Consider the following 18,219-nt stretch of genomic DNA (forward strand, 5'->3'; position numbering starts at 1 on the left):
TTCACACAGGTATTCTCCATGTAGACGGTCATTACGTTTTTAAAGTTTTTTAAAGAATAGTATACTTTTCTTTTCTTTTTTAACTTTAAGTGACATTTTATGTTTTAGGATGGCCCCAGAAGTAATTTTAGCCAAGAAGAATAAAGAACAACAATATGGTACTGAAGTAGATATTTGGTCTCTTGGAATAACATGTATGGAACTAGGTAAGCATTGCTCTTTATTACTGTGTAGTAAGTTTTGATCAATGTTTTACCTCAATTTCTGTACAAAATTACAGATTTTTATTTTTATCTCAGTGTTTAAGGGGAGCAATAAATCTATTAAAGTTCTCACTTTGGTTATTTGGCAATTTATATATATATTAGGTTAGGTGTATTAGATTAGCTGTATTAAATTAGGTCTAAAATAGTTTATAGTATATTTATAGTATATAGTTCATGGTATATTTATAGTATATAGTTTATAGTGTATTAGGTTAGCTGTATTAGGTCTAAAATAGTTTATAATGTGGCATTAATTTTGAGGTATCTGTGTCTAACATTTAATGAGTATTTGTTAAACTCCTAGAATATGTCTATGGTATAGATTTACCATGTATGAAGGGTCTCTAAAGCATTCAATACACTGAAAAGATAATACACCATGATTAACTGTGACTTATCCCAGGGATGCAAATATGGATCACTGTCTGCAGATCAGTGTGATCCTCCACATAGGCAAAATGAAGGCTGAAAATCATAATTATCTCATTAGACCCAGAAAAGCATTTGACCAAATTCAGCATTCGTTTGTGATAAAAACTCTTAGCATAAGTATAAAGGGAAGAAAGCTCAACATAACAAAGTCCATAAATGGCAGTCCCACTGCTAATATCCTACCTAGTAGCCAAAAGGTAAAAGTTTTTCTTCTAGATTGCGAACAAGACAAGGATATCCCCTCACCACTTTTATTCAACAGAGTATTGGAAATAACATTCAAAGCAATTAGATAAGAAAAAGAAACAAAAGGTATCCAGATCAGGAAGGAAGAAGTAAAACTATCACTGTCTACAGATGACATGATATTATTACATATAGAAAACCCTAAAGACTCCACCAAAACATGGTTAGAACTAATAACCAAATTCAGCAAAGTTGCAGGATACAAAATTAATACACAGAAATCTGTTACATTCCTATATACTAACAATAAACTTGCAGAAACAGAAAACAGGAAAGCAATTATATTTAAAACTGCATCAAAAAGAATAAAATAGCTAGGAATAAACCTAACCCAGGAGGTTAATGACCTATTGAAAGGAAAGGTGCGACACATAGCAGCAATTCACCGGAGAATTCCGCTTTATTAGGGAAAGGTGCTGGGTTATATAGGAAGGGGCATGAATTGATTGAGGTGTCACTTCTACGGGACAGGTGGCTGTTGGCTAGGTGCTGGGATTGGGAGGGGAGCGAGAGGTGATTGGGCTTCAGGTGGCGCCGGCAGGAACCGAGGACCCTGAAGAGAAGCTGGAAGTTTGCCATCTTACTGGTGGGGGCCCTTCATTCCCCCCTTTCTCCTCTATGGGGTTGTGGACGTTGCTTTCTCTCTGGCTGCTTCCTGCTGAACAGGGGCGGAGAAGGGAGTGAGGGCTCGAGGATTGGGAGGAAAGGGTTGATAGGACTCCCCACAGTAAGGATGAGTAGATGTGGACTTCTTCAGGTTTGGAAATCAATGAAGGTTCCCTGTAACCATAGGTCGAGGACCTGTTGATTCCAATGGTGCTAAGAGGATATGGGTGTCAGGAGTCAGGCGTCTGCAGCCATTGTTTCTAGGAACAGTTTCCAGTGGAGAGAGGGGTCCATCTCAGTGTGTGGTGAGGAGGCCACGTGAGGGTGAGGGATCTTCTGTGGCCAGAAGCTGGTAGTTCCTGAGTAAAAGCTGGTTGAAAGCTTGATTAGAGATTTTTCCCACTTGGGATTTGATGAACTTTATTATACAGGGTAAGAAGAGACAGGCGAGAAGAATGATTATTATGGGGCCTGCGATGGGCCAGAGGTAGGTGAGGAGGGGGTTTGTTAGTATTGACGAGAATGGGTTGGAATTGAAAGCAGAGTGGAGACTGGAGGCAAGGTCGGTGAGTTTGGTAATGTCAGTTTCTACAATGCCGGATTCGTTGATGTAATAGCAGCACTCTTCCCGGAGGAAGACGCAGGTGCCACCCTTCTCGGCTGTAAGCAGATCTAGGGCCCGCCGGTTTTGAAGGGTGACCTTAGCTAGCGAAGTGACCTGTCTTTGGAGAGAGGCTAGGGAATCGGCAGTGGATGTCAGGGCTCCCTCAAGTGTGGCGTTGAGATCTCTAACTGCCCATAGAGAGTGACCCAAGGCTTCTCCCGAAAACCATGCCCCAATGGCTGAGGTGATCAAAGAGCTACTGACCATGATGGGAAGGAAAGCAGCTCTTTTTGTGTGTGAGGGCAAGGGAGGTTGGAGCTCAAAAAATTCTGCCATGCTGTAAAGTGTAAGCTGTGGGATTAGGGTGACAAGAATGCAGGGTGTATTGGAGCTGAGAGGCAGTGAGTTGAAAAGACTGCCATTACACCAAAAGAAGTGTCCCGGTTGCGTAAAAGTCTTAGAGCCGGAGGTAGGGGTGTAGATAGAGAGGCAGTAAAGTGCGCTGGAGGGGGGTGGAGTTGGGCCTACACGGTGATGGATGGTGAGATTATCTGCGTATTCTGGTTCCCATAGGGGTATGTCTGCCAGGGGGCAGAGGGGTTGTCTTTCTGCATGGAAGGAGTAGTTGGAAATATTAAGGGGCACGGCGGCCAGCAGTGGGTGCTGTAATGATGCAGACAAGAAACAATTGGCGGTGTTAAGGGTGTGGTTGAGAAAGATGGTGGTGTCTTGAATGAGCTGTAACGAACAGTAGGAGAAATGCGAAGAGGGGCGGGGATAAGAAGATGAAGAGGCGCCATCAAGAGTTTGGATAATGACTTTTTCAGAATGTCTGATATCTGATGCAACTTGAGAGATCTGGGAATGAGAGGGAACATACTTTCGAGAGATATGAAGGGTACTGTGGGGGGTCGAGGACCCCCTGTAGTAAACTGAGGCTGTGACTCCAGCGGCCCATCGAGAGTCCCAGGGATCTGGGATTGATAAGGAGAATGAGCCATTGGGATATTTCATGAAATGGTTGGAGGAGTAATACTGTGGGTACTGGAAGTTACCCATGTAGTGAATGGCGCAAGACTAGTAGGGACATCTCCTGTAGGTGTCTGGCCATCGCCTGCAATAGGCTTGTTTTTGGTCATAGAGGAAGCAGAGGTAGGGAGAATAAGGGTAGCTGCTAGTGAACACTTCAGTGGAGGGAGGAAAGTGGAGGTATAAAGGCTCAGAGCAGCTTTTCAGAGGGCAGTCTGGTGTGGCAATGAGGGCAGTAACTTTTGTTTGATGCTGTGTGTAAGTCTGTCTGACTTTGAATCGCCATACAAAGGAGGCTGGGGTGGTGGGGAAGACAATAGGAATGAGGAAAAAAAAGCGAGAGAGCAGTAAAGGAGGAAAAAGTCATGATTCGGGTATGGATGGCAAAGGGGGTGAACGGGATTTTGGAGGAAAGAGGACAGTAAGGTCAGGAGTCTGGAGGGAGGGAGAGTCTGTAAACTTTTGTAGGTTAAGAGATCTTTTAGGTAATATGGGGACAGAATGGTAAGGGGCGCCCTGAATGTCAGTTTATGAGCTTGTTTCTGCAAGAGCTGTCTAGTGGCTAATGCTCATAGGCAGGGGGCCCATACCCGAACTGTGGGGTCTAATTGCTTGGAGAGATAAGCTACTGGGGCAAAGGATGGGCCATAATATTGGCCTAGGACTCCTAGAGCTTGACTGGACCTCTCATGAATGTATAATGAGAAGGGTTTCAACAAATCAGGGAGATGGAGAGCTGGGGCTTCCACAAGGACTTGACGGAGCTTAATGAAGGAGTGTCGGGGTGAGGAGGATAATGGTTCTTTAGGGGGGCTCTTGCTGAGGTCGTATAGGGGTCTTGCCAACAGGGAGAAGTTAGGGATCTACGCTCTAAAATATCTAGCCAGGCCTAGAATAGAAAGGATTTCTGTCTTGGTTTTGGGAACGGGCAGGTCAGAGAGGAGTCGTTTTCTGTCTAAGGTAATGGACTTTCTTTGTTGAGATAGAAGGAATCTGAGGTAAGTGACAGGAGGGGAAGAGATTTGAGCTTTGACGGGGGATACTCAGTAACCGCTGGAAGCTAGAAGGTTAAGTAGGGAGGCAGTGTCAAGTTGAGACTGTTCCCACGAGGGACTGCAGAGTAGAAGATTGTCCATGTATTGTAAGAAGGTGGACTTGGAGTGATCATGATGAAACTGTTTGAGGTCCTGAGCTAGGACTTGTCTAAAAATATGGGGACTATCTCAGAAGCTTTGTGGCAAAACTGTCCAAGTGAGTTGTTCAGAATGTCTTGTGTATGGGTCTGTCCAGGTGAAGATGAAAAAATCTTGGGAGGAGGGGTCTAGAGGGATAGAAAAATGGGTCCTTGAGATCTAGGACTGAGAGGAGGGATGCTGAGGCAGGGATCTGCAATAAAAGGCTGTATGGATTTGGAACTAAGGGATGGATAGGAACAATGGCCATGTTGATAAGGCGAAGGTCTTGGACGAGGCGGAAAGATCCGTTGGTTTTTTAACAGCTAATATGGGGGTATTAAATGGGGAGTGAGTGGGTCTGAGGTAATTTTTGTTTAAGAGATCTTGAATGATGGGTTGGAGGCCTATGAGGGCTGAAGTGGTTAGGGGTTATTGGGCCTTGCAGATATACTGAGAGGGGTCACATAATTTGATAGAGGCAGGGGGACATAGGGTCATGGAGGGGCTTGAAATGTCCCAAACTTTGGGATTCACAGGGTGTATGAGGGCGGAACCGGAGCTTTCATTGGGTAGAGGGGGGTTGTCAGCTATGAGGGCCATCAGAAAGGGACTACTGGGGGCTGTGTGAGTGGATATAGTTATGGAAACGTGGAGGAGGGAAAGGATGTCTTGTCCTAGTAAAGGGTGGGACACTGGGGCGTAACCAGAAAGGAGTGGGAGAAAGGTATGGGATTGTCTAGGATAGTGCATAAAAGGGGTGGGGGTTTAATTGGAAAATCTGTTTACCTCCTACCCCGACTATAGGAGTAATGGCTGGCGTGGTAGGGCCCCGGTATTCTCGCAAGACTGAGAAGGTGGCTCCTGTATCTAGGAGGAAGGAGATGGGGCGACTGTCTACTGTTAAAGTAACCCTGGGCTCCTGTTTGGTGATGGAAATGGTCGGGCGAGAAGCCTCTGGGCCCCGTCAATCTTCTTCTGCCGGCCCCACTACAGCGGGCTTAGGATGGGGGTTGTTCGTCCAGCCTCCCCTTCGGGTGGTTGGGCAATCAGACCCCCAATGGCCCATTTTGTGGCATCTGGGGCATGGGGTGGTAGGAGATCTGGGGGAGGGGCACACCCTTGACCAATGTCCCTCTTTTCTGCACTTGAAACAAGCTCTTGGGGGTGCTTGTTTGTAGAGGGGCGCCCAGGTTGTGGTTTTATCAGCAGGGCCAACATTTGGAAATTGGCCTGATCAGCCTTTTGTTTACGGCGTTCTTTCTCCTCCTCCCGGTTATGGAAGACTTTAAAGGCCACTGTTAGGATCTCAGTCTGTGGGGTAGCAGGGCCCTGTTCTAACTTTTTGAGTTTAGCTTTAATGTTGGGGTGGCTTTGAGCTAGGAAGTATGTCATAAGGACATGTCTTCCTTCAGGTGTTTCTGGGTCCAGGCTGGTATACTGTAATAGGGCTTGAGTGAGTCTGTCTAAGAACTCGGAGGGGGTTTCATCTCTCTTTTGAATTATGTCTTGGAGCTTTTGAAAATTGACTACTTTATGAGCTGCCTTTTTCAGACCTGCTATTAAGCAGGAGGCAAAAATATCTCGAGAGCAGAGACCCATGGCAGTGTTATAATCTCAGTGTGGGTCTTGTTCAGGGACAGCAGTGGGGCCAGGGGGATAGGTGGGGTCAGTCCTGTGGGTTTCAGTAGCGTGCATTTGGGTGAAGTCCCAAACTCGTCTACGCTCTTCAGGGAGGAGAGTATTGGCCAGGAGCATGAAAATGTCATGATGTGTGAGGCTGTAAGACTGGAGGGTCCATTGAAACTCCCTGATGTATGTCGTGGGATCAGTGGAAAAGGAACCTAGGCGTTTCTCTAGTTGGGCTAAATCTCCTAAGGAGAAAGGGATGTGAACGCGCACGATGCCTTTGGATCCTGCTACCTCCTGGAGGGGGGCAATAATTTTGGGAGGCCCTCGGGACCGAGTCTGAGGGAGACTGAAGGGTTCTGGCTCAGTCTGTGGGGGAGTGACGCGGTCTAGCCGCGCCTAGTCGAGCAGGTCCTGATGTGCGGAAGGGGGTCAAAGAAAATAAAGAAAGATAGAATCAGACTCACGTGTCGCCAGCTGCTTGCCTCTGCTGCTCTAGTTGGGCTTGAACTCATGACTCTGAGGTTAAGAGTCCCATGCTCTACTAACTGAGCTACAGCAGGGCTCTGGTTAATTGCTTATGGAATGCGTAAACAGAATTTTCTTTGTTCTCCATTCCTGCTACATTGGCAAGTGGGGGAAGGGCATATTTAGAAGCAGGGGTGGTGTTTCTACACAGCTTCAAGGTCTCCCTTTTTTCAGAGTGAGGAGTCTTGGCAAGATATGTTTTTGTGGACAGATAACTTCTAAGGACTGCACCGGTTGTTCTCTAGCTTGTGCTTTCCCGTGCTGCGTTCAGACATGGGGGAAGGTGCTTTCCCATTCTCCCTACAAACATGTGATAACAGGGGAGAAACAGGTGATGAGGGCAAAGACGGAGAAGGCCCTTGGGACCTAGTTAAAGGGGGGGCTGAAAGGCTCAGGCTTAATCTGCGGGGGACGAAGGCGGAGGAGGTGAGATGGGGGAGGAGATGGTGGGGGAGGAAGGGAGAAGGGCTGTTGTAGGAGAAGAAGGGGAAGGGAGTGAACAGGAGGCTTCTGTGGGGGCAGTGGCTTGCAGGGTAGGAGAACTTGGGAGGGGGCGGGGGGAGGAGGAGGCGGAAAGCTTCGATATAGGGAATCTCCTTCCATTTTTTCAGGTACTGGCAGTAGTTAAAAAGATCGCGAGTGATGTTAGGATCAAGAGTTCCCCCTGCGGGCCATTGGTTGTTATTGTCTAGGGGGTATGTCGGCCAATCTTGGGAGCAATATTTACGGAGAAGTTTTGGTTTTATATCAGGCATCAGGGAGAGGGTAGCCAGATGCTTAAGTGGGCATTCAAGAGGTGAACTTTCAGGGAGGGATGAGGAGGCTCCCATGGCTAAAGGACAGATTAGGAGACAAACAGGGGAAGATGAACGGAGATCCTTGAACTGGAAGCCGACCGCAAGGAGACAAAGGGCGTCCCGGATGATCCTTGGTGGTCTGCGGAAACTTGTATACGAGTCGGAATTTCTTAGGAAGTGTGGGTCGTCACCCAGACTTCCCTAAGAAGGCAGTTTGCCGGAGTCACGAGGTACCTAGCGCTAGGAGTTTTCGGCAGACAGAACAGATTTCGGCAGACGGAGCAGAAGGAGGAGGGGGCGGAGGAGCGTTCTCATCCGCAAAGGAGTCACCTCGTTTATGGCTGTTGGAGGGGGGAGCCTGAGAGTCTGCCGCAGCCGTGAAGGCCTGAGGCGGGGATTTATGGCTGTCGGAGGAGGGGCCTGAGGGTCCGCCGCAGCCATGAAGGCCTGAGGCTGAGAGAGTTCCCTCCTCGTCCCCGAGCGTTAGGGCCTTGCCGGAAGATCACGGTCAATGGCACTGCAATAGCTCGGAGAAGAGTGGCCCACCCCGGGGAAATTTTGCTTAAAAAGTTTCAGCACTGATGGAAGGGATGGTGAATGTGTTTATGACTGTTGGAGGAGGGGCCTGAGGGTCTGCCACAGCCGTGAAGGCCTGAGGCGGGGAGAGTTCCCTCCTCATCCCTGAGCATCAGGGCCTTGCTGGACGATCACAGTCAATGGCACTGCGATAGCTCGGGGAAGAGTGGCCCACTCTGGGGGGAAAACTTACCTAAAGGCCAGAGAGGAGTGGTGAGTGTGATGAGCCAGTGCCAGAAAAAGAGGACGAGGGCAAGCTGCTTCTGGTGTCGGGGGGAAGACGGGGCCCAGTTGGGGTGTCCCGTCTCCCGGGTTTCAGCACCAATGAAAGGAAAGGAGCGACACATAGCAGCAATTTACCGGAGAATTCCGCTTTATTAGGGAAAGGTGCTGGGTTATATAGGAAGGGGCATGAATTGATTGAGGTGTCACTTCTACGGGGCTGGTGGCTGTTGGCTAGGTGCTGGGATTGGGAGGGGAGCGAGAGGTGATTGGGCTTCAGGTGGCACCGGCAGGAACCGAGGACCCCGAAGAGAAGCTGGAAGTTCGCCATCTTACTGGTGGGGGCCCTTCACCTATACTTTCTTCATGAGAGAAACTAATCAATAAATGGAAATAATCCCATGTTCATGAATAGGAAGAATTAATATCATCAAAATGGCCATCCTGCCCAAAGCAATTTACAGAGTCAGTGCAATTCCTATCAAAATACCAATGGTATTTTTCAATGAGCTAGAACAAATAGTTCTAAAATTCATGTGGAACCACAAAAGACCCCATATAGCCAAAGCAGTTCTGAGAAAGAACAAAGCTACTATGGGGGAGGGGTTGGGGTGAGTAGTTGAGGGTGAGGGGAATAAAAGGGCACAAAAATTTTCAGTCATAAGTTGGTCACAGGGATAGTAGTATAGCATGGAAAATAAAAGCACTGCTTCTGTAACATTTTCATATGTTGACAATAACTGCAGTGGGGTGTGTGTGAGGATTTAATATGGGTGACTGTAGAACCACTTGTTGTATACTTGAAATCAATATAAGATTGAATATCAAGGATACTTTAATTTTAAAAATAATTGAAATGTAAAATATCCTTTGAATCCACTGAAGGCTCCCACAGTTTAGATTTAGTAAATCTCTATGGTTTTTAGCTAAGTGCAGTGTTCTTTGACTAAATTGAGATGGTCATGTTTATGGTAAATGACAGAATCAAAAATCATCCTCTGGTCTGATATATTGATGGTACACCATTTAGAATTTTTGAATACTTTAATAAATCACAGTAGAAACACAAGTTATTTTATTCATTAAGAATTTCTTCAGTAATCCCTTCCCCTTCCTGGATCAAACTAGTCATTCTTAAAGCTGTTGGGAGGACAGTATAAAGCAGGTGTCCATGTCACCTGCTGAGTCATGGTACCCCGGAGTGGCGTGTCAGAGTGCTGTGAGTAGAGGAGGGACTTCCCACAGACAGAATGCCTTGGAAGTGGAAGCAGAACCTATGCAGGAAGGGCGGCAGTCAAGTTTGGAGATCAGAGCCCTGGTGGAGTAACCGAAGCATTCATACCTGGAAGTAGCCCAGCATGGGGTGTCAGAGGCCAAGGAGCAGGTCCATATTTTGGGGTGGGTAAACCTGACACATGGCAGTGCCTGATTGAAAGGAAGGGGGCCTCACTGCAGAAAGTGATCCAGTTTGGATGGGGTATCAGAAACTGAGTGGATGAAGTAGACAGACTTGGAATGGGGTTTGAAAACTTGATGGGGAAAAGCAGAAAGGGTGGTGGCCAAGATGGGAGACTGGCTATGTACAGGGAGGATTCATCAAATATATTAAGGATAATCAGAGTGAGGTTTCTTATTGTCAGAGACAATACAAAGGATTTTTTACAAAGGAAAAAAGTGAAACTTTACCATGAAAACTTGTGGAATGGCCTTAAGTGATCAAAGTGAACACCATCAATAACAAGACAACCTGAAACCATGGACTACATCATAGAATACACTGAGAAAAGTGTGATATTTGCTTCTGTGATATTCCTGCCAGAGATGTGTAAACCACATTTAGTAACAGCACAAAGCCATACTGAGGGACATTTGAGAGTCAGAATTATACTTGTGAATTGTCAAGGTCATGACTTCAACTGTCACCTTAAGACTAGAAAAAGAAGGGCAAATTCAATCCACAGTAAGCAGAAATAAAGAGACCCACAAAAGATCAAAGCAGAGAAAATGAAAGCAATAGAGAACATCAATGATACCACAAATTAGTTCTTTGGGAAAAGTAATGAAATTAATAAACCTCTAGCTAGATTGAGCAGAAAGAGGACACAAACGACCAATATCAGGAATGACAGGGGACATGACTCCAGATTTTACACATATTGAAAGGATTATAGGGAAATTTTATGAACAATTTTATGTAAGTTTAAAACTTAGAAAAAATGGACAATTTCCTTGAAGGATGCAGATGGTTGAAGCTCATTGTTGCTACAAAGGACATTATTGGGACATTTGATTGAAACTACAATGGAGTTTGAGGATTAGATAATAGTCATGTATTCATATCAATAGTCTGATTTAATGAATGTACTAGGTTCTCTTAGAATGTTCTTGCTTATTGGAAAAATATACTATTTAGAGATGATGTGCATCAGGGCTGCAATTTCCTCTCTATTGGACTCCCTTGAATAAGGTCTCTGAATTCTACTTTCAACTTTTTTGGTGGTTTGGGTTTATTTAAAAAAAAAAACTAATAGTACTGCCATTCTCCTGTATAACAGGCACATATTTTTTTTTTTTTTTTGAGAGGGCATCTCTCATATTTATTGATCAAATGGTTGTTAACAACAATAAAATTCAGTATAGGGGGGTCAACGCTCAATGTACAATCATTAATCCATCTCAAGCCTAATTCTCGTCAGTCTCCAATCTTCTGAACCATAACGAACAAATTCTTACATGGTGAACGAATTCTTACATAGTGAATAAATTCTTACATGGTGAACAGTACAAGGGCATTCATCACAGAAACTTTCGGTTTTGATCATGCAGTATGACCTATAAACAATCAGGTCAAATATGAATATTCGTTTGATTTTTGTACTTGATTTATATGTTGATCCCACATTTCTCCTATTATTATTATTATTATTTTTATTTTTAATAAAATGCTGAAGTGGTAGGTAGATGCAAGATAATGGTAGGAAACATAGTTTAGTGCTGTAAGAGGGCAAATGTAGATGATCAGATGATCAGGTGTGTGCCTATGGACTAAGTATTAATCCAGGCTAGACAAGGGCAGCAAGACATCCACGGATGCAGAAGATTTCTCTCAAAGCAGGGGGGTGAGGTTCTGAGCCTCACCTCTAACAGGCACATATTTTAACAGGAAGTTTTCTTTCTTTTATAGCGGAAATGAAGCCTCCTTCATGGAGTAATAGTTCAGTAAGTGTCTTCAGTCACATAATCAGAAGTGAATCCCCTACAGCACAGTCTACTGAATGGTGAGTATGGCTGACAGATGTATTGTTCACATGGTAAAATTTAAATATTTTTCATAATGTTATCAAAATGATTTCATTTCAATGAGGTGAAGTGTATATAACCTGAAGAAATATTAAAATAGCTTTATTTTATCCATACATCATGTTTATCCTTTATTATTTCTACTTTTCATAGCATATAAGTAATTCAGTTTAGAAATAAAAGATACATGATGCTACATGGGAGCAAAAAGTATGGCTTTTGAATAAAAATTAATTTATTTTTTTGGACCTTAGCAACACATACAACCCTAATTATATAATAAATAGCATGATTTAAAGATTCATATTTTATAACTGCAATATATAGATTGCCACAACCTGTAGAGATATTTAATTGGGGAGTGGTTTATAATTGAGATGGTATAAAACATAGCTAAAAATGATTGGATAATTTATCAGTTACCAGATAATTCATAATTTTTGGATCATTCTAATTGTCATTATTTATTCAGAATGTGCTTTGATGTTGCATCTCCTAGTGCTTCTATGATAATACTGTTATTCATGTAAAGAAGTTTATTGAAAACAGATGGATGATTTTAGGGAAAAAGGATTTTTATCAGTGATAGAAAATTTTAATGGGAAATTCTTCAGGTGTATCTAGCATTTGAAAAGTTCTAGGGGACTACCTGCCGTACTTAACAAATACTTTAAAATTCACAAGTAAGATGCATAAATTAGCAAAAAAGAATTCTTGTATAAAAGAATTAATTAAATCTTATTTGAATATTGATGACATTCTTGTATAAAAGAATTTAAAATCTTATTTAACTATTGATGACAAATATTGATGGAATATTTTTTACTTACTGCCTCACTGAACTCTCATCATTAACACTATATAATAGTATGTTACAGAATTCTAATTAAAAAAAATCTTACTGTTTTCTGGAACTTTTATCCATTTGCTCAAGGATGCTAAATACTTAGGTATAAAAAATGTTCCTTCCAAAACAAATAGTGTGATGTTCTGAAACATGCTATATGGAAGATGATCCAAGGGTCAAGCAAGAAAGAGATGTGGCTAGAGAAAAGAAAAAAAAACTAAGAATATTATCTTAGATTTGAATGTGAAAAGGAAAATGATTGACTTCCCTAATTCACCTCAACATAGAATGAGTTGTGATACTTAAGTATGTGAGAACAGGATTTTAAAATAATGTGTGGAAATTTATCTTTGGGAAATGGTAAAGATTCATTAGTTACTTTGCATAACTTTTTATAGATTTACATGATGGAATATATAGTGTATTTTTTCTGCTTTTTTTTTTTTTTATCATTTCTATTCTCCCTCCCACCCATAGGCACATGCCTTGATTTGTGGATATGTTTTTAAAGGAAATAGCAATATGTTCACTTGATACTTTCCTTTACAATAGGTCTTATCATTTTCGACGATTTGTAGATTCTTGCCTCCAGAAAATCCCTCAAGATCGTCCTACATCACAGGAACTTCTAAAGGTCAGTTATACTCTGTTTTGTACACTCAAGAAATTGTTTTAAAGAATGTGTTTTATTCTTCTTTGATTCCGAATCAGTATTAAGTATGGTACCGGTTTTTGCTAAAATGCTAATTTCATAATACTGTTCTTTCTTGGAAACTTTGGTAGTTGCTAAGGTTTTTCATTTGTTTTTCAAAATTAACTGCTTTTACCATGTCTGAATAGAATATATAGTTAAATATTCAATTTAGTAGTATTAAACGGCTTAATTTTTGTATGTGTAAGCATATATTCATGAGTTACAACTATAAATTTTAATTCATGTGGAACCATGGCATTTCAGAATTGACAAAACATAGTTTAACTTTGGATTTAATTTTTGTATGTACCACACTTGATATATCCATCTGTCATATATAAAATAATATGAAAGTAAGAGAAATGATATGTAATGCATTTATGTAAATACTGTGGGAGAAAAGAGATTTCAAAAGAACTGCTAAATGGATATCACATTTTTGTTTCCTTTTGAGAAATATGTTTTTCTAACTTAGCAATGAAAATATTTTAAAAGTAATATGAATTCTATTCATTTTTCAGTAGGTTTGGTTACCTAATTTAAATAAATTATTAGTATATGCTTTCTGTTCTCAAAAATAGGTATTCACAATAACAACAAAAGGTTTAGTATAGCTATGAGTTATGTTAGTGAAAAATGAGCAGGATGCATTTGTAGAAAACTGTTAAATAACAGAATTGCAAGATATATTTATTTCATTTTGAGGTTGATATCTTATTAATAGCAATAATAGTATTATTCGATTTAATATAGTCTTTAAAACATCTAGATAAGGCATTAGTGAGTAGCAGTTGACTCTCTCTCTTTTTGACCCTAAGGAATTTTGTGGATTTTTCACTAGAAAATAAGAATTTCTGCATGAATGTTTTAGAATTTTAAAGAAGTTCAGTTTATTTTCACCAATACACAGTTCAAGATGCGAGGATATTGAAAGGATCATGTACATATTCAGTAGGGTTATTTGCACCTACAGTATGTAGAAGAGCAGTATAAAGCTTCAGTAACACTTAGGGAATTCTAGGCCATAAGCACACTTACAGTCTCAAATGAAAGCCCAAAAAAATAGGTATTCACAGTAGCAACAAAAGGTTTAGTAGAGCTGCAAATTATGTTAGTGAAAAATTAGCAGGATCCATTTGTAGAAAACTGTTAAATAACTTAGAATTAGAAGATATATTATTCTCGGATACAAAAAGACCAAATATCATAAATAGTGGTACATAACCAATCTAAGGCTCAGGAAAAGGAAGAGTGTGACTGGCTTCTTACATTTGCCTAATGGAGGTAAAAGAAGCCCTTTTGGTAATAACCCAACCCTCCAGGAGTGGATACTTGGCCTTGTGTGATCAGATCCCAAACATGCATATGTATTCACTTGCCTGGTCCATTTTGTATATTGACCTTATTGGAAGTGATAGGAAGTATCTATCAAGTGCATCCTTCACTTTCTGTTACAGTCTGTCATAAGGAAAAAAACTAAAATGGAAAAAAGTGACTTACTGTATGAAGTTATTTATCTCAGAATGCAAAATTGAAAATAATTATCCAGAATTAGAATAATGGTTATATAATTTTGGCATGAACATTTGATGAAGTAGTCTGTAGGCATTATGTGTATGAGTTGAAATAGCATAATACTTACAGCAATGAAAAGAGAATAATATATAGTTACAACTCTTCAGAGAAGAAATAAATTTGAGCTAGTAAAGAAGGTAAAAGTCTTAAAAGAATTCAAGATCATCTCATGACCTCCAGTACACAAGGCGTATTTCTGCAATCCGTGCTAACTACAAAACAAAATCTATACACAGAAAATTTCTGAGAAGAAATAAATATCCAAAAAATACCAAAAGTAATAATGATAATCTTATGGTAGAATTGTTCTTTCTACTTTTCTGTATTTGATAATGTTAAGCTTTATTAAGTATTAATGGTAAAAATCACTAATACCTAATGTCTTTTAATCAACTGCTAGTGTTTTATGAAGTGTCATTTAAGCAACATAAAGGAATCCGTAATACCCAAGTGGTATGTTACGTAATTCACCATCACTAAATACATTCCTGTTGAAATCTAATGTAATTCAGAACTGAACGTGTCTCCTCTATGAAATCAGTTCGTAGAATTTGTGAAGGTTTACTTAGAGCTGTAATTGGATTTAATTCTTAATGTTTACTTAGACTCTGATTATTTCAACTCTGCATTTTCAGCTGTCCAACAAAAGTGTCATGTTCAAAGTTTTCATAAAAAGTACGGGGGATGTTATGTAGGCACAGAGTGCATACATGTAAATTAAATTTTATAAATATAAGAAGTAAAAAGCGTAACAGACCTAGGTAGCTATAGATTACATGCATTATCTATCATTATTTAGGATAGTAACTCTAGGGTCTAAGAAGGGATTCATTTGTTCTGAATGAAAAAATATGTAGGTCTCAACCTGATTTTTGCCTTCTACTCTTAACCAGCACACGTTTGTTCTTCGGGAGCGCCCTGAAACAGTGTTAAAAGATCTAATTCAGAGGACAAAGGTGCTTTCCCAGGAGGCACATAATGTACCAGCAGTAGAATCACAGGAAGAAGAGGTAATAACTTAGAAATGGCTCAAGTATTGGGGTCTCTTTATTGACTTCTTTCCTTATGCAACTTTTCTTGCCAAGAATCTTTTATATCAGTGGATTCCAGATTGTGCCTTAACAGTGATTCTCTAAGGTTCCACCCAGATGGGGAAAAAGGTTTTGCATTCTTTAAACCATCCTCTTGGTAGTGCACATTAGCATAGTAAAGCTCTGTGAATTCCATTAAAGAAACCTCTTCAACTTTAATCTAGTCCCTCTCAAAATTCTGGGCTACGGGGCACTTTTTTGCTTGATTGTCTGATGGCATAGGACATGTTTTGGGAAGTATTTGAAATTACAGGCTTTGGAAGTTGACGGTGCTCACACAGAAGTCATTAGAATTACCAACCATTCTCCTTATCTTGGTTACTGTATAAACCTTTCCCCCAGTGACTTTTATATAATGTTTGATAAGTGTTTATTAAATTGGAAATTTCTTGCTTCATTAAAAATACATAAGTAAATAAAATAAACATGTGACTTAACTAAACTTATCCTGAGGGAAAAAAAATTACCAAGCATTCTTATTCTGTTACTAAGAACACTTGATTCTTTTCAGTTGTGTGCAGGGATTCATTCCTCTACATGGTTCTAAAATAGTCATTTTATAGGTGAGTAAAGTAAGACTCAGCGTGGTTAACTAACTTATTACTGTAGAAGCATATGTGTTCGATTCATATATGAGTCCTGAGACCAAGTTCTTTCCGTTTTGCCATGTTCCCAAATTTGCTGGAGAAATGTTATAGAACTTTCTCACAAGGAAAATATAAAGCTTATTATTTGTGGAGCTATCTTTTTTAGTCTAAGTATTTTCTGTTTTCTTCTTTGCTCATGTCACAATGCCAAAGCTTTGATTCTTTTTTATTGCTTTCTACTGAGAAAGATCCCTGCATTGTGAAAACAGGAGTAGTAGTTACTTTTCTTTTTAAAAGCACTACATGATTAATGAACTATAAAATAAAAGACTCTCTTACATACAGTTTTGGTGTTTTTGATATTGCCTTTTAGTTCTAACAGTAGTCACTAAAAAATTGGGGCTATTTTAGGTATACAAAATACTTCAGTAAAGTGAACTTAATAAAATTCTAATGTCATTAAACATTAGAATAACAGCAACTTTTTTAGGCTGTGGATGTAAGAAAAGACCCTCTATATACCTTGAGTCTGTGTTTATTATTCTGTTTATCTTAAATAATTTTGGTATGGTAAGACTATAATATTGGGGCCCAGATACCAAAGCTTGCTGGATTTGTTCAGAATAGTCTTCTAATTATGATTAAATATACAATTTTTAATTTTACACAGAAATAGATAGGAATTAATATTAAATTACTTAGTGGAAAAAGTTTAGGCTAAAGGCTATATTCTGAGAAGAAAAGAAATATAAAAGGCTTCAATAAAAAAATAAGTAAAAGTGATGTTTATAGGATTAAAAAAAAGGTTGGGGTTTGTTTTCACCATTGGAATCATTGAGAAATGAGCAGCGTCCCTGTGTATACCCCATGAAATGTGTAGCAAAAATGGATTTCAAACTAATGTCAAAAATTTTAGAGAAAAGACTACACTTTGGAAATAACTCGGAACTGATTAACTTTTTCACATGGTTGGGCTTTTTGGTATTTACTTTTTGGTCACTTTTTTTTATCTGTCAACTAACAATTGATAAACTTCCTGGTCTTGGCAAATACAAGGAATTTCTCAAAATAAACCACCAACTTTCTAAAGACTGTGTGTGCCAAGCAGTGTGCTAGGTGCTAATAATCAAGAATTTAGGAGATAAAGATATTTGAATCTAATGCTCTTTTCCCTCAGGAACTAGGTTACTGTGTTGGATGGAAAGGGACAGTGAACAGTGTTGAGAGTCATCAGTCTGTTCCCAGCATGTCCAGCGGGGCCAGTAGCCAAAGCACTAGTGTCAGCAGCTTTCCAGACGCCTCCGGTGATGAGAGAGCGCTGGACATGATGGAGGGACACCGCACAGTCACACCTAGTAGTTCTGCCATCCATTTAAAGCCCGTGAGTATTTGGATTTCAGTGAGAAAAAGTTCAAATTTGGTAACTAATTTTCTTAGTCTGGTTAGTCTAAGAGTTTGGGTTTTTTTTTTTCCTTTGATGTTTCAGAAGTTTGGAACATAATTTTAGGCAACTTATTTTAAAGTGGCAAAAGGCTTTTAAATTCCCAGTTTAATGTCTACATTTAGGGAACATGTTTTGGAATGCAAAAAGAATATTTTTTTAAATCTTCAAAGAAAGAGAGAAAGAAATGCCATATAATGTATTACCTGAAGTTACATAGATGAAAATGAAGGTATTTAAAAATAGTAAGTATACAACATGATTAATGATAATGGTTGCCTTTGGGAAGTGGAGAAAGGGTTAAGGTGGGTGATAATTAAAAGTAATTTTTGCATTTTCCATAATGTTTACATTTTTTAATGTAACTGTAACTGTAGAAAATTACACCTCGGTTTAGGAAATACAGATGTTTGCTACACTTTCATGTGTAAGATTTTAAATTTTCTTGAAAACATTTGAAGGTCAGGTAACTCATTTTTGCAATTGATGGAAACGCTTCCTTTTTAACTTCACTGGTTTCAATATTACCAAAAAGTTACTGGGCACAATAGCTAAAAGGTGGAACCAACCCAAGTGT

At 40.1% G+C, this 18,219-nt stretch overlaps 1 protein-coding gene across 1 annotated transcript in view; it reads left to right on the forward strand.

Moving 5' to 3' along the window:
• Positions 1–18,219, forward strand: part of LOC108404328 (serine/threonine-protein kinase TAO1-like) — a 55,031-nt gene that overhangs the window by 12,815 nt on the left and 23,997 nt on the right. Inside the window, 5 exon segments of the mRNA XM_073235130.1 lie at positions 109–206; positions 11,292–11,385; positions 12,807–12,888; positions 15,417–15,533; positions 17,379–17,582. Coding sequence (XP_073091231.1) covers positions 109–206; positions 11,292–11,385; positions 12,807–12,888; positions 15,417–15,533; positions 17,379–17,582 — 595 coding nt within the window.

This window comes from Manis javanica, chromosome 4 (genome assembly GCF_040802235.1).
Source record: "Manis javanica isolate MJ-LG chromosome 4, MJ_LKY, whole genome shotgun sequence".
NCBI classification, from domain to species: Eukaryota; Metazoa; Chordata; class Mammalia; order Pholidota; family Manidae; genus Manis; species Manis javanica.